Raw genomic sequence first — 26,279 nt, 5'->3', positions numbered from 1 at the left:
GATTTTTTGTGATGAGCAAAGCAAAGCCGTGGGATTAAACGTCCTTTCTAAGATTTGATCCCTCTTCATCGACAGACTTCGCAGTCGGCTACTACAGTACAGGACAGTTACCGGGCTAGTACAAAAATCCTACTGACTCTATCTAGCAGCACCGCCTAGCCGAGATTCGAACATGCGACGACTGGTTTGTTAGATCAGCATCGTACCTCGAAACCAACTAAGCGGCATTTGTCTGATGCAGAACATTCATTTTCACAAGGGGTCGGACACTCAGCACATTGTGCTGTGGCACTTCAGAGATATCAAGCGGCATACCTCCGGTTCAATTTTTTATTTGCAATGGGAGCACTGCCAGGTGTCAAAATCATCTCGCAGGGTTGCCAGTTCTATATGATTATAACGAATTTAACAAATCTTGCAGTTCGGCACTTACGGTACAGCATCGGCACAGTTCGGCTCGTTTCAAGTCGCCTAACATAAAAACGAATGTGCCGAGTGACCGACCCCTTGCAATTTCAACCAAAATAGTTTTTAACTGAAAATAATACTCCATTTCCTGAATAAGCTGCTTACGGTTAGGCTATGTCAGATTTGTTTTGGTAAAACCCCCCCCCCCAAGCAACTTTTCTGGCTACGCCCATGACACACATACATACATAATCGAACATTTTACAATCTCATCAAGCTGAAAGAGTAAATGACACTCGATTGTTCAAAACTGAGGTTTTCTAGTAGATTATATGACACGAACAAATGTTTGCACATATTCTATAACAACAATTTTTAATCATACCAACTAGAAAAATATGGAAAATCCTTAAAAAAAATCGATCTCTTCCTGCTTCTGCTTGAATCCCCCATAGTACAATGCAAGACACTCTTCATCTTCACAGGTATCGCACAGCTGCATTACTTTTCCTTCATATGTTTCAATGGCAAAATGATCTGCAAAAAAAAACCAACACTTAAAAAGCGTCCGACAATGTTAATGTAAGTATGTATTAAGAAATACCTCGGTCGTAATAATCATAGACAACAACATAAGCCGGTCGATGCACTGCCATTTTGTGTCTACGGTAGGATATCACTTTGAAACAATTCTCTTCCGGCCCTAGATTGTCATAGTATACAACTACCGAGGTGCCAGCGAATTGTAATTCAGTTTTCTGAAGAAGATTGATAATATTAATAAATTTGGTACTTTCTGCCGTCTTCTGTTGATTTTCACTCACCCGAATTGCATTAGATAAATCTTCCACGCCGTCCGCTTCTACAACCATTCCGCTGGGGAAAAATACTTCAACAAACGCCACATTAGAGCGGCTGGAGGGTTCTTTTGGGATATATTTGACACAGATCTCCAGGTGCTGCACATGGCAAGTCGTTGTATTTAGCATTTGTACAGCCAATTTAAAGTTAGGCCGCGACATTTGGATATTTTGATAGTAATCATAAGCCACTGTAAAGAACCCACTTCCGATACCAGAAATGTATACGTTAATGAGGCGGATATCGTCGCGTAAATTAAATTCCTGAATAGCCATGGAATTTTGTTCGTCGATGTCAATGGTATAAGATACGCCGCGGGTTTTTAAAATAAATCGATAATTATTTCTGGATAACTTTTTCGCTGTATATTTGGTAAGTACTTTTAATCCGACAAATATATCCTGTGTTCCACGAAATCCCCCTACGACGAAACAAATACTGTTCAACCATCGTAAAACAGGAAGTCCATCACTAACATGGAATCCATTACTAACAACTAATGATAGCAGTGCGTATCCGGCAATTTCAACGTTAACCGAGGGCAATTGCCAGTATCGTTCAAAAAGTTTTCTATCGAAAATAGAGTTTTCTAGAAGTCTGTTTAGAAAATCTTCCCGTTTCGGTCGACCGCTAAGTGATAGTACATACGTGGCCAATGCTAGATCATACGGATTTGTTATGTTGTCAAAATTTCTCTCCAAAAATGTTATCGATTTGTTTACTGTTTGCCGATGTTTTGCTGCAATATCTTCATTTTCCAAAAAAGCAATTAGTACAGACGCTGTAAGTGAATATTTGGTTGAACCCACTCCTCCTCGCACGTTAGCTTCTGTAACCCGACCAACCTCATTGAATGTGCCTTCGTGGGTTTGAATACTAGCCAACCAGCGGAGTGCATCTTCAACTATCGACCAATCTATATCGATGTATGTCTTAGCAATGCTGAATGACATCACTACGAAAGCTGTTATGAATGTACCGCCTTTGGTGTCTGAAGCACCTTGGACACCGAAGGAACCATCCGACCGCTTGTATTTCAATTGTTTTTGATAACCACTTTCTAAGTAGTCAATTACTTTTGTCTGATTTTTTTCTGAAAGCTTTCCACTTTCAGAAAGGTAGTCTAAAATAACGATATTGGAAGCAAATTTGGCTATATTTTGTTCTCCGTTCCCAGTTGGCAGATGAATCAATGACTCCAAATTACTGATTGGTCTGTCAAACAATTTCGCTGTAACATTGAAAATAAATCTATTGCTGAAATATACGAAAATACACATTAAGCCGGTAATATGCTATTTGTTTATTTCGTAATCAACTCTAAAAAACCGCATGCGGAGAAAACTGTTAGCAACTGAGTAATTATCCTACCAATTTGTTTTCAAAGGTTTCATATTTAGTTTTCGATGTGCAGCGTATTACCGGCTGAAAAATTTTATATATTTACCATAGAGTGTACACTTAATTCTGGCAGATCCTTTGTCAATGTTCCCTGGAATATTAAGCATAATGCCAATATATGTCGTATGATGCTGTAAATCGAAAATTCTGGTTTCATATTTTTCGAACCGTCGGCTTTCCGGGGTTACTTGTAGCATCCGTTCGACAGTATCAGAAGCGAGTAAATTGATTGCTTCAACTTTTATTGCTATTTCGCCTAGTCTTCTTGCTTTAATCATAAAGGATATTGGGTGGCCATTAGATTTCGGCACGAGTACAGTTTTGGTCTGGCGTGTTGCTAAAATAATGCAAATTGTTGAAATTTCGTCCAATAGATTGATGCAAGTACAAAACCCACTGTCATTAGAAGACTGTCCAACGAACTCAATTTCATTATTCTTGTTAAAAAGCGTTACTTCTGTACTAAGCGCATTTTCCAAAATGTTATAAATCGTCACCTGAATCGTAGCTTCGCCATAACGCTTTATGGAATGTGGCAAATTGAGTACAATGTAGAACAACGGTTTCTTCACCACCAACGTCAGTGGTTGTTTAATTATTCCTAATCCTAATGTGGGACTAAGCGCAAATCCTGAAACTGTCCACGAGGTTATGTCATCAGGCACACTGTCGCTGAAGCTAAGCTTATCCTGTTTGCCATTCATGACATTGTTTCTCCAAAACCATGCTTTCGGAAGTTTAGTCCTGGTGTACATAGGCTTTTGAATATTTTCAACTAAGGGATAACGTTCACCAACCCCATTCATTTCATTCCCAGGATAAGCTAAATAAAAACTTAATTAAATTTGAAACATTGTACCGTATTCGGACATACACACCGTTGTCAAACTCAGCAGTAGTTCTCAAAAATAATCCCATGACCTGGAAATAGACATTTTTTAATGCAAATTTTATCCGCTTAAGATATACGATTTTAGCTATTTGCTGGAAATTTGACAAATTAGTTAAAATACGTAAAATATACGAGTAATTGCAAAATTTCTGGAACGTGGCCAAAGTCATATCTATACATCATTTCTCTACGTACATTGAACGGATCATATTCACTTAGGTGGGTGCACTCATATAGAGCCAAGTCGTTGAGCACATCTTTTTCGGTTAAATCATGTCCTGTGCGGTCCAATAAAGCTGAAGTTTGATCGGTAGCCCACAATGCGATATAGGAATCTTTAGCAGTTTTAATGTCCGCATAGAAATCCTGACCGGTATGGTATTTCATAGCATCTAAGGTAACCGAGAACTGCAAGAATTCATTTTTATTTTTATTTTTATCTTTTTTACCATAAACATACTCACTTCATTATTGAACGTATCAAAATTAAACTCCATGTCATCGTAAATTAGAACTTTATTAATATAGAAAACAAGGATCTGTGCTTTGGGTGCCATTTTAGAAGTGAGCACAAGCTTAAAGTTGGTTCTTTTCTGATTTCGTACCGGTTCATATCCAGAGGCGATCACACTACCTCTCGATGTGACTATGTAAGAGAAGTAGCTTAATGGCTCTGTGCTGCTGATTTCGAAAAAGAGCGAGGTGTTAACACGGATTCTAGAAGTAAATTGATTTTTTTTCTAAAAAAAACTAAACATTTGGTAAGATAGTTTCATACAAACTTACCGCTGGTTAGGTTTCAAAGCGATTCGTAAAAATTTTAAGTTACTGTTTGGTTGAGTACCATCGATGGAATCAACAAGTTCATAGTCATGTGTGTGATATTTTACCTGCAAAACCGCAATATAACTAAACAGATTTAATACAATTTATTAAGGTAAACTATTTATATTTTCTAATTCCTGTTCATAGTTGGTTAATTAGAAAATATAAATGTAGAAATGCAAATAAAGCTACCAATTCAGTCCAAAATAATATTTACTCTAGCAATTTGATTACCTATAGAGTAAGGAGGGGTAAAAGTGCGATGCGGGTAAAAGTGCGATTCAATGATTTATCGGTGCAGATTACGAGTAAATTGTCTACTTTGACATGGATGGGTGACTACTTTGGCAGCTTGAATCTAACGTAAACTTTGGTTGCTTACAAAGCATAGTTGCTGAGTTATGTGCAAATGTTATTTTAGGGCGGTTTTGATGTAATTTTTCGTTATACGGCAAATATGATATCAACAGGAGGATATTACTTATTGAAAATTTGTAGCAGCGTTTTACATCACTCACATATCTGTTTTAAAAATACGGTAAAAAGAATTTACAAAATTTATTTCGCTTTTCCGTAATTTAATCTAACCCCGTCAAGTGCTTAGCGGGGCAAAAGTGCGATTCACGGACGGGGCAAAAGTGCGATTCATGGACGATGCAAAAATGTATAGCTAATTATATACAGCTTTAGGCACTATATTACAGATACTAGAAATGGAAGATCTGCAGAAAACTGTGTGCCCTACAGATGTTGGCCGTTTTTCCACTGATGAAACAAAAAACAAACGTTTGGAAAAGTTTCGATCTAACGGAGGCTGCAATACACCAGCGCATAGAAGGAAAGTCGCAAATTTAGAATATTCCTTACCGAAACATAACGCAGTTTGGAGATATTATGGTTTTGTCAGCTACTGTTGTACTAATTTCATGGATTCGAGTTTCGCACTTTTGCCCCGCTAGTGGGGTAAAAGTGCGAATCGGCATTGATCAGAAGAAAGAAGTATTTATTTTGCAAAACACTATTACCGCAGATGATTTATAGTTGAATGTAAAGACATTGAGTTACTGCATCACTATAAAATATATTATGTTGTTGTCCTTCTTTATATCTCACGAAAATTGATGACAACATCAAACATAGCACTTATGCCACGCCCTACTCGTTGCATGTATCTTTTTTATAGTATTTCTATAAATATAAATTTGATTTAAAACAATAAAAATAAAAAATACTGTTTTTTCAATCAACACTCTACGTGGCAAAGCTGATAAATAACCTCATCACTAGAAGCATCGCTGAAGTGAAGGTGTCTTTTGAGAAACAAATAGAAACTCCTAAAAGATAAAAACTTTTTATGGTCTACAGCCCCTTTAAACAAAAAATAAAACAAAATTATTCCTCCAGCAGGAAAGTGTTTTCTTCGTTTCTCCCTCCATGTTAATAGGAGGATTTTAGCTTTGTCCTCACAGTTGTTTTAAGAATTTCTGTTAGGTTTATTGCATTGTTATGAAATAACCAAAGCAAGTTGAAGTTGAGACATATACCTATTTAAAGTAATAAAGAACTTACTAATATTTTGATAGCTTACGGCGGCAATGTTGGTAGTCAAATCTTTGATATCTAGGTGGATTTATCATAAGTTTGTAAGGTTTGCCGTTTCGTCATGAATAGTTTCACGGTAGCAAAATACTTGGAAATTGTTTGAAAAAATTTCGTCAAAATACTCACAGAAGAATGTAAGTAATTGAATAACACGAATCAGCGAAATATTTTTGTAGCAAGTAATTTGTGTTATAGGTTATTTTATAGAGATTATTTTGTACTACGCATTTATGAAGTGGACGTGAATTCCATAGTAATTGAATAAAATGAAAAAATTTCTCGAATAGGTATCAGGTTTTGCCAATTAAAATAAATGAAACGCTCACCAAAGTATCAGAAACAATGTATCAAGGATGCTTTAGTTATGGCTCTGAATATGGCGAATAGACTTAACCTTCCTAATGCATTAGAAAAAAGTTACATATTATGCATTAAGGGTCGAAAACGACCCAAGTTTTGAAATTGCTCTCATTCATCCATTTTCAATTCAAATTTCGTTTTCTTTACCTCGTTTGAAAGCTATGACCAAAAACTAGCACCCAAGGTATGTTGGGGAATATTTGTTGACTGATGGCCACTTCTCCGTCGGTTCCGGGGAACATTTTTATGTTTTGAGATAATTCATTTTGCGGCACATCAAATCACATTGGCTTGACAAAATAAGATTAATGGAAGTGCAATGGGAACATTTTGGACCCAAGCGGCCATTTCCTCATTGGTTCTGGAACATACGGTACCCGGTTTTTGAGGACAATTTTAAATTTTAGGATGATTTATCTTGCGACACGTCAAATTACATCAGCTTGATAACGCAAGACTATTGAAAGTATAATAAAGACATTTTGAAGGCAAATGGCTACATCAGCATTGGTCCTGGAACATCCGGTACCCGGGTTTTGGGGCCATTTTTGTATTTTAGGATAACCCATCTTGCGACACATCAAATCACATCGGCTTGATTAAATAAGACTGATGAAAATAAAATAAGGTCATTTAGAAGCCAAATGGCCATTTTACCATCGGTTCCGGAACATCCGGTACCTGGTTCCGCGGGATATTTTTGGATTATGAAATAATTCATCTTGCGGCACATCAAATCACAACGCCTTGATCAAATAAAACAGTTCCAAGAGCTATGGGGACCATTTGAAGACAAATGGCCATTTCATCATCGGTTCCGGAACATCGGGTGCACGGTTTATGAGAACATTTTTGGATAGGATAATTCATCATGCGCCACATCAAATCACATTGGCTTGATGAAATAACACTAATGGAAGTACAATGGAAAAATATTGGAGCCAAAATTACCATTTCATCATCGGTTCCGGACTATCCGGTATCCAGGTTTTGGGGACATTTTTGGATTACAGGGTAATTCATCTGCCCCGAGTTACCCCGTTTTACGGTTCATTATAAATACCGGGTACCGGATTATATGCGACTGTCGCCCCATTATACTTCCATTGTTGTTATTTTATCAACGCGATGTGATTTGAGGTGCCGCATGGTGAATTATCTCAAAAGCCAAAAATGTCCCCCGAAACTGGTACCGGATGACCCAGTACCGATGGTAAAGTGACCATTTGGCTTCTAAATGACATTGTTTTACTTCCATCAGTCTTATTTTATCAAGCCGATGTGATTTGATATGTCGCATTATGAGTTATCCTAAAATACAAAAATGTCCCCAAAAACCGGGTACCGGATGTTCCAGGACCGATGCTGATGTGGCCATTTGCCTTCAACATGTGTTTATTATACTTTCAATAGTCTTATGTTATGTTTATCTGCTTTAGTAACCAAAAGCTCGTTGTGATTTTTCAGAAACCGCCTAGATTGCTGCAAATCATGTCGTAACCACTCGTTAGCGTCGTGGAATGGTTGGTTCGTGAAATTTATATAATTGATGATCGCATTTGAAATATCGTGACGGATAGTATCGGCCTCCGGAATATACTGTATTGTGCTTTCTATTTCTGACAGCAACCAAAAATATGGAACGTCGTGTGGATTTGGATTGTTAAAGCCACCACCTAATTGAAGCGACCGGGTGAGATAGTCCGGTAGGACAACATCAGTGCAGTTTTGTACCCAATTCTCACATCCGATCAAATTCGCTTTCTCCGATTTCAATTTTTCCATGTTTTGTATTTGCCGAATTTTACATGACTCAAAAACGCGTTTTCCTTTTCTGGACGCTTTACGTAAAAGCATCGTAAAATCTGCTTCACTAATCGTCCTCTCCAACAGATCTCGCTTTTGTTTTACCGTTTGCTGCTTCTTTCGCACACTTCGCATCGTATCGGAGACTAGAACACTGAGTGCTTTTTGTTTGAATTTATTCACTGCCACTATGTTGCCGGTTTAGGTGAAAAATTAGGCAGATATTTAAGACAATTTAAGATTAATGTTGCTTACAGACCAACCGACAAAGCAAAAAACGTATTATTTACAAAAACCAAAGACAAAATTATAAAAGATAAAAACACAAACGTCGTTTATGAAGTAAATTGTGGTCAGTGTCAAAAGTCGTACGTAGGAGAAACAAGCCAATTTTTACATAAACGAATGGAACAACATAAATATAGCATCAAAGCAAAAACAGTTGGTGGTACAGGTTTAACCCAACACACCATTGAAACAGGTCATGTTTTTAAATTTGACGAAGCCAAAATCATAGAGAAAATAACTAAACATAACACTAGACTAATAGCGGAAACATTTTACATTAAAATTAAAGGTGAGAACAATGTTGTGAATAAACAAGTAGATTCCGCAACGTTCAAAGCTGCATATGACCCTGTAATCAAAAAACTTGGGGGAAAGAGAAATAGAAAGTAAGACATAGCAAAGAGAAAAATAAACGAAGTAGAACCTAATGGACGAAAAAGTGTAAGTTAAGAATTTGTAATATGTTTTATGTTGTAAATGTGCCTAATATAGTGTTTTAGTGTCCGCAGATGATGAGCGAAGACTAGTAGTAGCTCGAAACGTCCGGACTAACTGGTAATTAAAATCTTCTACTTATTTCGCCGAAAAACGTCGGACATTGTTTTACTTCCATCAGTCTTATTTTATCAAGCCGATGTGATTTGATATGTCGCATTATGAGTTATCCTAATATACAAAAATGTCCCCAAAAACCGGGTACCGGATGTTCCAGGACCGATGCTGATGTGGCCATTTGCCTTCAACATGTGTTTATTATACTTTCAATAGTCTTATGTTATCAATGTGATGAAATTTGACGTGCCGCAATAGAAATCATCCTAAAATTAAAAAATGGCCTCAAAAACCAGGTACCGGATGTTCCGTAACTGATGGGGAAGTGGCCATTCGGTCCAAAATGTCCCCATTGTACTTCCACTAGTCTTATTTTATCAAGCCAATGTGATTTGATGTGCCGCAAAATGAATTATCTCAAAATATAAAAATGTTCCCCGGGACCTGGTAGGGGGTGTTCCGGAACCGACGCAGAAGTGGCCATCAGTCAACAAATATTCCCCAACATACCTTGGGTGCTAGTTTTTGGTCATATCTTTCAAACGAGGTAAAGAAAACGAAATTCGGATTGAAAATGGATGAATGAGAGCAATTTCAAAACTTGGGTCGTTTTCGACCCTTAATGCATAATATGTAACTTTTTTTGCTGTGGCTCTTCTAGATGTCGCTAAAAGCTGAAACTCCCCCACAATGCTAATTTTCCAAAGTTAGGAAAAGTCAGAAAATTTCAAGTCTCTAGCTCGTACCGTTACTGAGTATCAAGCTTTGTAAGTATGCCGATGGGTCGAAAACGACCCCAATGCACTAGGAAGGTTAACTCGGCCACCCTTAACACGTATAACTCTCTCGTTATCCCTATCTACGCATGCTTTATGCACCAGGAGAAAGGGAATCTCAGGGTCGGTATCACGCACACCGACAAACGCTGACTAAATTTAGTACATGAACTAGCGATCATTTACAGCTACTATCCCCGAACGGAACCTAACGATGGGGAATGCTCAAAAGCCGCGAACGCTTTGATTCTGAGCTGACCCCCGAACAGCGAGTACTGAAAGCCCCTTTTATGGGCTACGAATATTACAAATGTACTCAAGAGTAAGGTAAATACACGGAAACTTGTATTCTTGGCACGTTATAAACAGCCGGGGGTCGTTCACCATTCAATCCTCGGGAGTGTTCGACCACGACGCACTTTTGAGGTTATCGAAGGTCGGAGACGATTACACGTGCCTCGACCAAGGCTCACCGTTGAAATTAAAATGTAACGTCAGATAACCAGAACACTCTGCTGTATACCCGTGATGTAGTCTTATCTCCGATGGTGCCAGGGTAATGGTATCAACGAATGTCTCTTCATCCGTCGCTCCGTATAATACAAAGTGGATTTCCGTCAGGCTCGACCAAGTGAAATTGGCTCTATTTCCACCAAATCACGTGGAAAGCCGGAGGTTGTTCATACGCTATGAAGAAAACTCGGAGAGTTGTTTCCGATACAAAGAGAAAAGGCCCTTACATGGACCTTTTCTTGTATATTTTTAATTTGTCCTTCGTGCTTACACGCGGTATTCGTTATACTTTTAATTCGGTATTCAGCTTTTTAATTTGATTTCTTTGTTTTAACTGTAGTATTATAACTCTAATTTTAAGCACTTTTCAATTTTAGTTTATACTTTTTAATTTAGTTTTAGTTATCACTACTAAATACACTAAGACTCCCGACGCGCACTTCTGTACTGCTCAAGGGTCGAGGACGGAAAGAAAGTGTCCACCTAATGCCAAGCTATGGAAGCTAGTTATCATTAGATAGGCCGCAAATCGACAAAATGTCGAATTTTCACATATCTGGCCAAATCCGTTCGGTTACGTAACCGTTAAGTGACGTTGCCAGTTAATGTCCCCCTAGCGATCAAAAGATGTACACTCAAGTCACGCGTAAAAAACCGCGTAAATTCCGAAAACCGCGTGAATTCCGAAAACCGCGTAAAAATAGTCGCGAAAAAAAACCGCGTAAAAAGCGACTTCAGTGTACTTTGGTGGAGTGCGTTCACACCATCTCCCCAAAGATTGTTCAGTCTAGTGCACACTCAACATGAACTTATGTCATGTGTGAGATATACACTCATCGCTCTCTCACCATTCACAGTCATGGTCAAAGGCGTAATCAGGATATTGGATGTGGAAAAGGAAAAGTGATTCAACTTGGGATGGTGTCCCAAGTCAGTGCTAATTGGAGCCAACGAAACAATTCCTTCTTGGATTTACCGCACCGGCGAACTAATTACAGCACCTTCAGTATAACCGGCTTACAACGCAACTTCAAACGATTCGCGTCCTACTTCGACTTTGACGTCAGCCGTTCTAGCTATTAGTTTTTAAGTATTCAGTAGGGTAGAAAAATCTGGTGACTTTCAATTAATAAACTATAAACAATAAACAATAGAGGGTAAACTTAAAGTTGAACTAGATCGCAGAATCTAGTGCTGTACTGCCCATAAATGAAAAATTGGCTAATATGTCATGAGATCATAATAACACATGATAGTATACACCCCAAATTACGTCCCCACGGAAGCCGATTGTAAAAACTTGCATTTCCGGAGGCACACGACGTGAAACAATTTTGGCTAATATCCAAAATAAACGAGAGGTTGGCTAATATCCGTGATGATTTCAAACTGCATGCGCAGCAACCGATGTGTTGTTAGTTCGCATTTTTCCATTCCATTCAAGCAGATCATTTGGTGTGGTGATTTCAGGCGTAGACCAACCGCTATGTTTTTGAATCGAATCTCGTTATTTATTTATTGTTTTCATTGCCACGACAGCCTACACGGCAGGATTCGCAGCTCCCATTAACGACGGACGGCATGATGAAGCTGCTTCTACCTTCTAGTTTCAAGCACTTGAACCTCACGCTTCGTTGGCAACTTCTTCGGGTGTACGGATTAAATGTTTCATCATCCATTTCGTAGTCACTTATGCTTCCGTACTGTTTTAAATAGTTTAAAACCATATTGAAGACTCACCAGCATAAGATAATTGACAACGTATGCACGTTAGCCAAATTTTTCTCTGGAATGTCAACTCTCAACTTGGCTTAATAAATGAAAAAATGGCTACTGCGTTAGAAACGTGCCCCGGAAGGCTTTAGGCCACAGGTATCGCTGTTTCAATTCAACGGCATGACTTCGGCATGTATGACGGGTAATATGGAGGTTGCCATTACCGCGTAAAACCTCTTTGATAGACAAAAGAAATACAATTGCATTTTTCTCAATTTCATGTTCGTGGCATATTAACCAATTTTTCATTTATGGGCAGTGTAGGGGAACAGTGTAAAGAACGCACCGGTGAGGTAGAATGGTCCATGCTATTAATTGTTTAAAAACGCTGAAACTGTTTTATAATATTATGAATATTTGTTTCATTTTGGTGCTAAACAAGGCAATTTATTATTTTGCAGCAAGTATAAGCATCCAACATCGCAGAATTGAATAAAACTGAGGGAATATCTGCCATCTAATTCCATATATAAGAAATCATCGTTTCCTCTTAAGCTTTTACCTGACTAGTGGTATGCGAATTTCATAATAAATACAGTTTGCCTAATAGTTAGACTGTCATACTCGACGATACATCACAAAAATGGCATTAAATATGCATATTTTTACGTAAATTGCCAAAATATTCGATATACAAAATAGGGGTAGAATGTACGAATAAACATGTAACAATGTTATGTAGTGTATAGGACTTAGAATTTGCATTAAACATAATCGAGTCATTTCGAATTATAGTGGTCTATTGTCCATTTTTATCAAAGATAAGATTTTTGCATAAATCGTATCTTTTTGCATAGATGTACTCTGAAAACAATAAAAATTGCAAAAAAGTAGGTCTCCAACCTGTTTTTTTTCATGTTGATTTTTTGAGTTGGAACAGAATGACCATTCTGTTCCGCATTATAGTGGGCTATGTAAATGGGACTTATTAATAATCGATATTCGACCATTTTTGATTTCAAAATTACATTGAAACATAATATTTGAATTTTGCTCGTAAAACTTTGTAGGGATTTTGCATTATTTCCAGTCATATGCGGCCATTTTCAGAAAACCGGACGGTCATCTTTAATTCCTAAATGGCCTAGATTGAATCTAAGTGTTTCAAATACCTAGATGTCAAACTCTTTCACCAATACCCATTTTATATGGGTTTTGTATCACATTTACAAATCACATGGATATAGACCGCTATATTGCGGAACGTTTTGGGGATTTCAGTTAAATTAAATATGGAATCATAGTGATCTATGTACATTGGTGTGAACAAATCGCATATTTTGACATAAGTTGGGACTTTTATGTATTCTCATGTTAAATCACTTTATACCCTGCACATTAGAACACTTGGTGTGCAGAAAATAATTGAATGGAATTTTTATAGCGTCTCCTGTAAAATTTAGTGATAAGCGTGTAAGGCGCTATATCTCTGCATATTAGCGTTGGTAAGAGAAGAATGCTTATCAACTTAGGGACCATATTGGCTCGTTTCATCATCCTTGACTTTTATTTTCAGGTATAATAAGTTCAAGTTGTCGCGTATTTTCGAGTCGTAAATGTAGCATGTGCAAAATATTTTTCGATGTAAATTAAATTATGGTTGTATATGAGCACCATTGACATTACATTAAATTTGTTAAAAAGGTATTTTTTATATCTTAATTTTCGTAATTACTGGCTTTACAAGAAAATTTTCGAATATTCAGGTTAGTCTCATATAACTGGTGCTCACATACTTACATTATCCATCTAGCTCCCCCATCTACTAACAACAATTCCTTTCCCGAAATACTTGTGAAGATGCAGAGGATTCTCTGGTCTTTAGTAGCAACAAGTATTAGACTAACATTCCTTCCCATCCCACCAGGACCCGCATACAGACGTGGTCGGCGTCGGTATTGATCAGCATGCAGGGACCTGATAAGGTTGCACAATGAGGAATAGCGTGCTGTCCCAAGTATGCTTTTTCCAGCCATCATTTTGCAATTTTCATCGGTCCTGGTCAATAACGGAGTAGCAGCACACGGGCGGTATCATAGGCTTATGCTTATGCTTAGCGTTTAGTGATTAGTCAACTAACTTTTTCAGTTAGCGGATTAATTCCAAATTCCAAATTCAACATGGCCACCATTTTTTTCTTCATTTCATTTGAAAATCCTATGCTTCCTCTTCACAAAAACGTGTCATTTGCTGTGTGTTTTATAGCAAATTTAGGAAAAATTACAATAATTATATATGGGTCATTCCATCTCAAACGTACACAAAAATCGGAAAAATTGGATCCGACCATCAGCGATTGCAACCAAGGTTGGCATAAATTGTTCATTCCGACCCTACAACCAATTTCCCAAAGTTTTATGCCGATTGATCAATCCCCCTAGCAGTCGAGGATCGCAGTAACCCGCAAGCGCGGACGGACGTGAAAATTTTTACGACGCGAATTTTTCGTTTTTAAATTGAAACATTTAACTTCGATTTTAACATAAAATTTGATTAACGAATTCGTCAGAAACCGTGTGAAATCAGCCCATCGAAAAAAAAGTAAAAGTACAGTGCATTTTGCCTTTCTACTATATAAATATATAGTATAAAGGTATAGAAATCACTTGAAAAACCGAAAATGGAAAGAAGGTCATGCGGGCCGAATGTTATATACCATTCGACTCAGTTTCGAAAACTGAGCATTTTCTGTGTGTGTGTATGTATGTGTGTGTGTGTGTGTGTGTGTGTGTGTGTGTGTGTGTGTGTGTGTGTGTGTGTGTGTGTGTGTGTGTGTGTGTGTGTGTGTGTGTGTGTGTGTGTGTGTGTGTGTGTGTGTGTGTGTGTGTGTGTGTGTGTGTGTGTGTGTGTGTGTGTGTGTGTGTGTGTGTGTGTGTGTGTGTGTGTGTGTGTGTGTGTGTGTGTGTGTGTGTGTGTGTGTGTGTGTGTGTGTGTGTGTGTGTGTGTGTGTGTGTGTGTGTGTGTGTGTGTGTGTGTGTGTGTGTGTGTGTGTGTGTGTGTGTGTGTGTGTGTGTGTGTGTGTGTGTGTGTGTGTGTGTGTGTGTGTGTGTGTGTGTGTGTGTGTGTGTGTGTGTGTATGTAACGCTTTTAATCTCACTCACTTTTCTCGGAGATGGCTGGACCGATTTTAATGTTCTTAGTGTCAAATGAAAGGTCTAGGTGTCCCATTGGTCGCTATTGAATTTCATACTGATCGGACTTTTAGTTCAAAAGTTATGTATAAAAATACGAAAAATATGGGACTTCATTATCTCATAGATCCCTTAATTTAAACAAAATTGATTGCATATGAAAGAGGAGCCTTATAAACTCTTAACTTCCAAATTTCATGATGATTGGGCTTGTAGTTTGAAAGTTACATAAAGAAATGTGAAAAAATAGTATTTAAAACATATTTTTGTAACATTTAAGAATTAATTCAATGAAAAACATCACACATTTTATTATTATTTGAAAATTACTGCTGAGATCTATCAAACGAAACCGAGTTATTTAAAATCGGACGGTTCATTCAAAAGTTATTCAAACTTTAACACTTAAGCACCGTATTTTAAATCGTTAAAACGTGTGAAATCAAAACATCAATCAAATGTTGATTGTATTCAATGTGTGCGATGTATGTATGCATGTATGTATGTATGTATGTATGTATGTTTGTATGTATGTATGTATGTATGTATGTATGTATGTATGTATGTATGTATGTATGTATGTATGTATGTATGTATGTATGTATGTATGTATGTATGTATGTATGTATGTATGTATGTATGTATGTATGTATGTATGTATGTATGTATGTATGTATGTATGTATGTATGTATGTATGTATGTATGTATGTATGTATGTATGTATGTATGTATGTATGTATGTATGTATGTGTATGTGATGACAATTTGCAATGAAATTCAAGAAAAGTGAGAAACATGTCAATAGTCAGTAGTTTTTGAAGTCGAACTTCTTAAATAAAAGAAAGGAAAAAAACTTTTACCGACTAAATTCCACTATTTAATATTTATTCGCGACAGATACGTACACGCTTTGAAATAAGACACTGATGAAGCCTGCACGTCGTAGGCGAACTACATATCTGTTGCAAATAAATATTAAATAGTGGGATTCAATCGAAAAGTGTTTTCTTTTCTGTGATTTCAGATTTTTAATTGTCATTTTCTTCACTTGCTGTTATTCACAATTATACAAGAAAAGAAAAAAGCGAAGAAAAGCAGTTAATTTAAGCTAAGTTAATTTAAGTTAAGTTAATTTAATTTAGTTAATTTTAAATTAATTTAATTGTAGGTAGGGGCATTAGGGGCATAATGAGCACCCTAACTTGTTGGCTGATTTAAGCTCCCAAAATGACTGAATTTTTAAAGTGTCGTCATTGCAAAACATTTATTCACTATCGATAATCAAAGGCATACTGTTAACAAATTGAAAAATAATTGACATGATGACGAAAATTGCAATTTAAATTCATGCTTCCAAAACTAGAAATCGGTTAGTGTGTGGGGCACAATGAGCACCCCCTGGGGCATAATGAGCACCCTTATAAACACATGCTTGAAGGGTGTATGTAAGTACAACAACTACACACACATACGCACACACACTCACACACATGCATAATCACATGCATGCACACATCCATGCATATATACATATACACATACACACCCATACATACACAAACATAAAACGTGTAAAAACGTCGAAAAAACTATTGACCGCAAGCCGCTTAAAGCCAATTGAGCCGCGGAGGTTACCTCTGGAGCACACAAGGAATGTTTCGGATGACGCTTAAGCTAGCTTTGTTTTAGTGTTGAAGACATATGCTTTTCCGTTTCCCTCTGCCAGGTGGTATACGAGGGTTCTGATTTCACGGGTAGTAATACCGTAGCATCGAATCTCCATATACAAAATATGGACCACCAGCTCTTATTCTGCAGCGGGAACGAAAACAGTTTTGAAGGAATCAATTTGGTCCACCTCCTGCCCCGAGATTGCCCTTTCGTATGGCCCCACATACCGAGCTAACGTCTGTCGCAGAATGCCTTGGTACTTGGCGACTTGTTTTGTGGATATTCCGTATCGCCTTATAGTGGTCAAGGCCGCTTGCAAGGCCTTTTTGACCAATTATGTCTTCCGGATTCCCTTGGCATATTCATACTATCACTGTAAACAAGCATTGAAGCGATAAACAAAGAAACTGACAGGTTAGTTAATGCGACATAGTGCTCGTTTCACTCCATCTAAGGGTGCCCATTTCGCCCCCAGTCAAGTAGTTAAAGTAAAAATGGGTTTTTAAACTAATTATAGTATGAAAATCAAAACTTCAATGAAGGTGAAATTTGAGATACAATGTATACATCATGTTGCAGTGTGCCCTTGATAAATTAAGATATTTTTATGATCGTAAAAGCTTATTTGGTAGTGCACCAAAATTATAATTTTTTCAGCGTCTGAGAACCTATTTAAGTTTTTTAATATAACTCCGTGTTTTAAAAATAGAGATCACTCATTTTTTGATAAATTGATACTATAGTACCTACAGCAGTGTTTCGCATGCCATATGATGTTACAAAATGCGTACTTTCGTAGAAAAGAGGGGTGCCCATTTCGCCCCGTGTGCTCATTATGCCCCTAATCCCCCTATAGCGGTATATAGGATTAAAAATACTAGTGAGTTGATTTTTCCAAATAAATTTATACAAATTTCAAACAAATTTTGCGCATCAATATATGCTCTTTTCAATCCATAGATACTAGAGCTTAGAAATGTTATATGAAAAATAGGAAGTAAACGGTGCACGGTAGTAACTTTGTACGATTTGTTTTCGTTAGTGACATTTTAAAGGACAGATGTCTTATGTCATGTATCATGTTTTAATAAATAAATCAAAAATGACAAGTACTGGAAATCATATCGATCATATTTCTCATTCTCAAGCATGTTTATGGCGCAGTTTTTGCACTAATTTTCGACCTCATCTTGTTTTCATAACCCTCTAACATTGTAAAAACGATGCGATCAAGCTAATGACTATCTTTTCATGAAAGTATTCAAAAGAAACTCAAGTTTTGATTTTCATGCAAAAATAATTATCTGAAGGAGCGTCAGCTAAGAAAAAGTTCAATTTCTCTTTTTCATATCTAATGCTCTATTCAGTTATTTTTTCTAATTCAGATATATTGCAAAATTGAAGCCAAGCAATCTAATAGTAAAATTTTGAGATTAATCATTTTGTTGTCGTTATCCTTTTTCTTCAAAAGTGAAGTATAATAATAATTTTTCTGTACTCTTGTTTTTCAAAGATGCTAACTTTTAAACGCGTGGTAATAATATCAAAATATCAAAAAAATCTACCCTTTGGGCTAAAACCACTCAAAAAAAATATATCAAAAAATCTGCTATGAACACATATTTCATATTGTCAGTTCAAAATAAGTTTCGTATGTGGCTCTGAAACCCGAAAGTTAAGGCCGACCGATTATAAAACTAAATAAGGTGTTCATCAAATAACATAAATGACGCTTAGTATTTACGCACCCAAGGAAAGAGAATATAATTATTCTACGCAATACGTTGTGAATTTTACTGGCAAATAAGGATTTTGAGGAATACGGAACGGATATATAAAAATATAGTCAAGTTAATTATAGATGTTCCTGAGAAATTAAATAATGATTATTGTGGCAGTAGAAAGGCTAGGTCACGCCGCTAGGTGGATTAATTCGGGTTTTTCCTTTTGAAATCTGGAAAACTGTCTGCTAATTGACTGTCGATGTGTAATTCAGTTTCAAGTTTTGCGTTGCTGGACCATTTGAAGTGAAAAATAGTGTACTGTGGATTCTGTCGATACATGTAAGCTAAGTTTTCCTACCATTTCGTCAGTTCCGGTTGGTACTTCCCGATTGAATCTTGGAGCAAGTGAGAAGGACCGGAAGTAGGAGGATGAGAGTCCGATGTGCTTTGACTTTTGTAACTGTGGATAGAGCTGTGCAAGTTAAATATCTCCGGCGGTCAAAGCCGGTGCTTGACAGGACGCAACAATCTAGAATTGGAGCCAACTCGGAACAAATCGAAAAATTTGAAGAAGCCGTCGCTGACGAATTGGTTCAATTTGAAAGTCTTGCTCAAGCGGCAGGTGCCGAGTTCATCCAACGGTGGCAGTAGAAAGGCAACAAGACCTCATTGGAGACTGATAGTGCGGCCGCTACGGGGTCGAAGCAGCAGCAAAATATTTAATATCGAGTCCAAGAGGAACTGGGATCAGTGCCATCCAGAAGTAATCTATCTAGCGGTTCAACTCACAGCACAAACTGGGAAGTAAATCATTTCCTCTTGTTTATTTCTTTATTTAATTTTTTTCAAAATTTGACCTTTTTATAAAATAACTAACTGACCCGACAAACTTCGTATTGCCACAAATTAACCTGTGTTGTACATAAATCATGAATCTCGGATGATCTTTGTCACGATCTCGAGTTTTGCAAGTTTCTGAGGAGTTCAACCTTAGATGATTCATTTTGGCAGTTACGTAACTATGAAAGCATCCCAGGTAACCAATAAGCATCACCAATGCTATTCAAATGTAGGCCAATAAGCATTAAAGTCGCCTTAAATGCTACTTAAATGCTATTTTGGCAAAATATACAGCTACTTTACTGATAACCATCTTATAGTGCTGACAATGCTAATTTACAACTAATTACCGACACGAAGAATTTGAATACAATTTTGGATGCCAATTCACAACACCTATGCAGTCAAAAAGCTAGTATACAACAACGTGCAGTATAAAATGTCAGATACGTTGATTTTCTGCTTATGTTAATGCTTATTAGTTACCTGGAATGGGTAGCTTAATATACAAATTTGCAATTTTTCCACAGTAAAGTAGAAAACAATTCCCCTGTCTCCTCATTGCATAGCCAGAAAGCGGATAGTAATATTCGACATGATTGTACAACATTTCGCCGAATATCATTTTGCGAAAACCCTTAAGGTGATACGGTACTGAATCCCAACATGGCCGAAAAAATGGCGTCTATATGAGCATATGGGTGCTATCGTTTCGGCCTTGTTGGCTTCCGTACCGTTTCACCTTAAGCGGAATGTACCATTTCACGGAAAACTTTTTTGGCGATCCTCTCCTTACTCGCTGTTGCTCTTTCCAGGAACCCCAGGTAGACCTAGAAAAACAAATAAACCTAGACAGTAGTGATTTCTGTGGGGAGTTGTCTCCCCCCAGTGGGCGGCGCTCCGGCAACACTCGCGGCCGTCTCGCCCTGAATGATCTAGTATTACTATAGATAGTTTTTGTGGTCTTGTAATTGATTAATGTTTTATGGAAGAGTCTCGAATTTCTCGAGCTCAATTAGTTTTTGAGTTTCGCAAAAATTTCTGTTTTATTTGTACGAGAGTCCATATCCCCCTACAACAGGGGTAAGAGGTCTCTTACTATCATAAAATAAATTCAAGACTCCAAAATCTCCCACATACCAAATTTGGTTCCATTTGCATGATTAGTTCTCGAGTTATGAGAAAATTTGTAATTCATTTGTATAGTAGACCCCCCTCTTAAAGTGGAGAGGGGTCCTAATTCATGGAAGATGTAACACCATCTGGCGTGAATTCAGTAGTACATGGGCGTTGCCAGAAAAGTTCCTTGGAGGGGGGGGGTTTACCAAAACAAATCTGACATAGCCTAACCGTAAGCAGCTTATTCAGGAAATGGAGTATTATTTTCAGTTAAAAACTATTTTGGTTGAAATTGAGTATTCTTCATCAGACAAATGCCGCTTAGTTGGTTTCGAGGTACGATGCTGGTCTAACAAACCAGTCGTCGCATGTTCGAATCTCGGCTAGGCGGTGCTGCTAGATAGAGTCAGTAGGATTTTTGTACTAGCCCGGTAACTGTCCTGTACTGTAGTAGCCGACTGCGAAGTCTATCGATGAAGAAGGATCAAGTCTTCGAAAGGACGTTTAATCCCACAGCTTTGCTTTGCTCATCACAAAAAATCAAATTGAAATAACAGAGTTAAAGTTATGGCTTCCCAGCCGGCATTGAGGTATGTTGTATGTTCGAATCTCGGCTGGAAGAGGCTGTTAAAATCCATAGAACTGAAGAAGTCTCTTCAAGACGCAGCGAGAGTGCTGAAGAACAACTTATGCTGTATGATTCTCAACATCGCTCGTAAGGTGATCCGACGATCAGATTTCGAAAAGAGAGGTTTGATCCTCAGTAAATGTAGCAAACTTCTTGGCTAAGCAGATGACTTTGCCAGGTGGCTAAGCAGGTGACAGAAACTTTGCCACGACGAAGGCCATCTGGTCGGTGTTAAATCAGACCGGACCAAGTCGCAAAATTTAAAATAATAAGTTAATGACAGCCAACGATTAAGAATTTCGTAAGCTACATTTTACTCTAATAAGATCAAACAAACGTTGCAAACAGCCAGAGATATGAAATGATTTCGAACGATCGATAGCTTTATACTACACAGCAGCAGCAAACTTTGACTTCGTTTTTCACGAAATCAGATTTTTGTCACTTGGTTCGGTCTGACTTAGCACCGACCATCTGTGCTAGACTGAAGGCGGAGCCTAGCAGGATTGGACTTTAAATCAACGCGTCGAAGACCAAATACATTAATGATAATAGCTCAAATGGTCGCTGTTAAGTCAGACCGAGCCAAGTGACAAAAATCTTATTTCGAGAAAAATGCGTTCAAAGTTTGCTGCTCTGTATGGTTTGTAGCTATCAATTGTTCGAAATCATCACATAACACTGACTGTTTGCAACATTTATGTAGTTTTATTAGAGTGAAATGTAGCTTAGAAAATTCTTGAACGTTTGCTGTCATTAACTCATTCTTTTAAATTTTGCGATTTAGTCTGGTCTGATTTAACGCGGACCAAATGAGACGAACGTGCTTTTTTCGCTAACAATAATCGTTGACGGCGACGAACCAGAAGTCGTAGATGAGCTCGTGTATGTGGGATCGCTGGTAGCCGCGGATAACAACACAAATAAGGAGATCCAGCGGCATAGTCAAGCTGGACAACGGGCCTACTTTGAGCTTCGCCAAACGCTGCGCAAAGCCATCTTAGGAACCTGACAATGTACAAACCCCCTATTAGACCGATAGACCATGCTCACGGAGGACTTACGCGCCTTTACGGACGACATTTGACGAAGTACAAGCTGAAAGCGAAGAGTAGCGGAGGTGCATGAATCAAGGGCAACATACACTGCTCGGGAAGATTACCAACGTACATTTGGCGAAAGTCAGTAAACTACAGTGAACCAGTCACGTCGTAAGGAAAGCGGTTCTATACAACAACCCCAACGACACTGGCACAGAGCGACTCAACGTGCGAGATGGCTCGTCCAGGTCTAAGCGACATTTTTTATTTTTTAAGTAAAAAACTGCGACTTTAGAGATACCTGGAAAATGGGCGACGAGTAACCCAAGATCGCATTAAATGGGGCTTAAAACAGCACAAACCACCCCGGCTCTAAGTTCACGACGCCGACGGGGATCGTACAATCAGCCCCGTACATTTTCCTGTGCTTTAAACAACAGCTGGCTGTGAAATTTCAAGCTTGAAAGTGTATAATAAATTTTGTCCTGGGGGGGGGGGGGGGGTTGAACCCCCAAAACCCCCCCCCGTCGCTACACCCATGCAGTAGTACAATCAAAATCAGAAACAGAAATTGTAGTGTACTGTCAAAACCTCAACCGCATGAGGGGTTCGTCTAAGATTAGACATATTTGTAATAAAATTTTAAGTTGTTCCTTTCCAATAATTTTGGCGAATGAAACTAGTTGGGATGAAAGTGTTAGAAGTGGAGAAGTTTTTGGGAATGCTTATAATATTTACAGAGATGACCGAAACTTTCAGGTTTCTGAAAAGAAGTCCGGTGGTGGTGTTTTAATTGCTGTCTCAACTAAACTTGATTCCGACATTATTATTACCACGAATTCAAAGAATTTGAGTATATATGGGTAAAAGTACTGGTAGCGGGCGAAACACACGTTTTTTGCTCAGTATACTTCCCTCCAAATAACGCAAGTAAATCTGCTTATGAAAATTTTTTCAAGGTTGCTGAACAAATTTTTTCCAAATTTCCCCCGGAAGTGAAAATTCATATATACGGTGATTTCAATCAACGCAATGCCGGTTTTATTCCAGACACTGAAAATGAGGACATCTTACTTCCAATTGTAGGCGAAAATGAAACGCTACAGTTTATTTTTGACAAAACTTCTAGTTTGGGACTTAATCAAATCAATCATGTGAAGAATCAGCAAAATTGCTTTTTAGATTTATTGTTAACAAACATGCATGAAGACTTTTGTGTAACCGCTTCATTGACTCCACTATGGAAAAACGAAGCATTCCATACAGCCATTGAATTTTCTATATTTGTACATGAAAATAAGAGACCCCTTGATTGGGAATATGAAGATGTCCACCAGTTTCATTTGGCAAATTATGATATCATTAAATGTTGTCTTAGCACATTAGATTGGCAAACCCTTCTCAATTGTGATGAAGGTATCGAAACCTCTGTAGAAATCTTTTACAAATTATTAATTGAAATTATAAATGAGCATGTCCCCCTAAAGAAAGTAAGGCGACATGACTATTCAAAATATCCTATTTGGTTTAACCAACAAATAAAAAACTTGAAAAATCGCAAACAAAAAGCCCATAAAAGGTACAAGAATAATGGCAGTAACGCAAATCTGGCCCTTTACTTAGATATTTGTAACCAACTAAATGTAGCCATTGATACAGCATTCGAGCAATATAATTCCAAAACCGAAAGTGAATTAAAACGTCATCCAAAAAATTTCTTTAATTATGTAAAAACTAAATTGAAATCGAACAATTATCCGACAGAAATGTATCTCAACGAAACGGTTGCTGATAACCCAGATGAAATTTGCAATCTATTTTCAACTTTTTTTCAAGGAACTTATACTGCTTTTTCGGAAACAGATCGGGATTACAGTTATTTCGACTTCCTCCCAGAATTTACTACTGATATCACTATCAAAAAAATCGAAGCACATGTTATTTTAGTAGGTTTAACTAAGTTGGATGCCTCCAAGGGCTGCAGACCCGACGGTATTCCTCCCGTGTTTTTGAAAAAGTTAGCATTAGAACTTACAGCTCCATTGTATTGGCTTTTTAACATGTCACTAGAATCCGGCAATTTCCCTAAGGCATGGAAAGCCTCATACCTCATTCCAATTTTTAAAAGCGGTAAAAAATCTGATATAAGTAACTATCGAGGTATTGCTATTATTTCTTGTATTCCCAAACTTTTTGAAGCAATCATTAATGAATCGTTGTTCAATCAAGTCAAAAATAGAATATCTAATATGCAACATGGGTTTTTTAAGGGCCGCTCAACTAATACAAATCTAATTGAATTCGTTAGTTATTCGCTGAATGCAATGGACAAAGGGAGCTATGTAGAAGCACTATATACTGATTTCAGCAAAGCATTTGATCGCGTTGATATACCCATGCTATTATTTAAATTACAAAAAATAGGAGTCCAATCAGATCTGCTTAAATGGATCGAATCCTATCTGACTAATCGTCAGCAAATAGTCAAATTTGAAGGGAAAAAGTCGAACCCTCTAGAAGTAACCTCTGGAGTTCCCCAAGGTTCACATTTAGGCCCTCTTTTGTTTATTTTATTTGTGAACGATATCTCTTTCTTGCTGAGAAATGTTAGGGTATTAATATATGCCGATGATATGAAGCTCTTTTTAGAAATAACAAACGAGGAGGACGTCAGAGTATTCCAGCTCGAAATACAGGTTTTCTATATTTGGTGTAACAAAAGTCTTCTTCAACTTAACACTCATAAATGTAGATTAATAGCCTTTAGTAGAAAAAGAAACATGCCAAACATTACAATTTCTCTAGGAAATAATTTGGTTGAAAAGTGTGAAAAAATCAGAGATTTAGGAGTTACATTAGACTCAAAACTAGCATTTATTGAACATTATAACACAATTATCAACAGAGCTAATAGTATGCTAGGATTTATAAAAAGATTTAGCTACGACTTCCGGGACCCATACACAATAAAAACACTATATCTTGCATATGGGAGGCTGGTAAACGGCTGAATAATGCGTACCGTCGGTGCCTTGTGCACGTGTAGGCATAAAATAGACCCTACAGTGGTTCATAGCCTCTTATTCAGCAACTCCTATTCCTACCGCCTCGTGGTACCAGCCGGGATACGAGCAACTTTGGTGGAGATCGGGTAACCAACCCCGGTGGAAGCCAAGGTCGTATGCTGACAGGAAAGGAGGGCTCTTTCGAGCTTCGTTGGCCCTCCGGCGAAACAGGGGGTTGGTGTAGCAGGCTTTGCAAGCCGTCACCACGAAAAATACTAAAGCATGGAACGAAGAACAAATATATTCTTACTGGAACAATCGGAATAGACCCACGCGACGAAAAAGGACTATGGATTGGAAACTCGGGACGTGGAACTGCCGATCTCTCAACTTCCAAGGGAGCACTCGAGTGCTCTCCGACGTATTGAAGAGCCGCAAGTTCGACGTCGTAGCGCTGCAGGAGGTGTGCTGGAAGAGCTCAACGGTACGTACGTTCAGAGATGGACATACCATCTACCAGAGCTGCGGCAACACACACGAGCTGGGTACAGCTTTCATAGTGATGGGCGAGATGCGGAAACGGGTGATTGGGTGGTGGCCAATCAATCCTCGAATGTGCAGGTTAAGAATCAAGGGCCGATTCTTCAACATAAGCATCATCAACGTGCACAGCCCTCACCTCAGAAGGACCGATGACGACAAGGATGAATTCTACGCGCAGTTGGAGAGTGAATACGACCGCTGCCCAAAACATGATATCAAGATCGTCATCGGGGATTTCAATGCTCAGGTCGGCCAGGAGGAGGAATTCAAACCGGTGATTGGAAGGTTCAGTGCACACCAGCGAACCAATGAAATGGGCCTAAGACTTATCGACTTTGCCGCCTCCAAGAATATGGCCGTACGTAGTACCTTTTTCCAGCACAGAATCCACCATAAGTACACCTGGAGGTCACCAAATCAGACAGAATCACAGATCGACCACGTTTTGATCGACAGTCGGCACCTCTCAGACATTATCGACGTCAGATCCTATCGAAGCGCTAACGTTGCCCACTGA

General features: G+C 38.1%; 1 protein-coding gene across 1 annotated transcript in view; it reads right to left on the bottom strand.

The window, feature by feature from the left end:
* Positions 1 to 817: 817 nt before the first annotated feature.
* Positions 818 to 26,279, bottom strand: part of LOC128740639 (thioester-containing protein 1 allele R1-like) — a 42,414-nt gene continuing 16,952 nt past the window's right edge. The window contains exons 6-14 of the mRNA XM_053836202.1: positions 4,349 to 4,452; positions 4,027 to 4,279; positions 3,758 to 3,970; positions 3,549 to 3,591; positions 3,068 to 3,493; positions 2,717 to 3,007; positions 1,233 to 2,500; positions 1,013 to 1,166; positions 818 to 945 (exon numbers count right to left, since the gene is read on the bottom strand). Coding sequence (XP_053692177.1) covers positions 818 to 945; positions 1,013 to 1,166; positions 1,233 to 2,500; positions 2,717 to 3,007; positions 3,068 to 3,493; positions 3,549 to 3,591; positions 3,758 to 3,970; positions 4,027 to 4,279; positions 4,349 to 4,452 — 2,880 coding nt within the window. The remainder of the gene's footprint in view (positions 946 to 1,012; positions 1,167 to 1,232; positions 2,501 to 2,716; positions 3,008 to 3,067; positions 3,494 to 3,548; positions 3,592 to 3,757; positions 3,971 to 4,026; positions 4,280 to 4,348; positions 4,453 to 26,279) is intronic.

This window comes from Sabethes cyaneus, chromosome 3 (genome assembly GCF_943734655.1).
Source record: "Sabethes cyaneus chromosome 3, idSabCyanKW18_F2, whole genome shotgun sequence".
In the NCBI taxonomy this organism is placed as follows: Eukaryota; Metazoa; Arthropoda; class Insecta; order Diptera; family Culicidae; genus Sabethes; species Sabethes cyaneus.
This window is presented reverse-complemented; position numbering and strand designations above follow the sequence as displayed.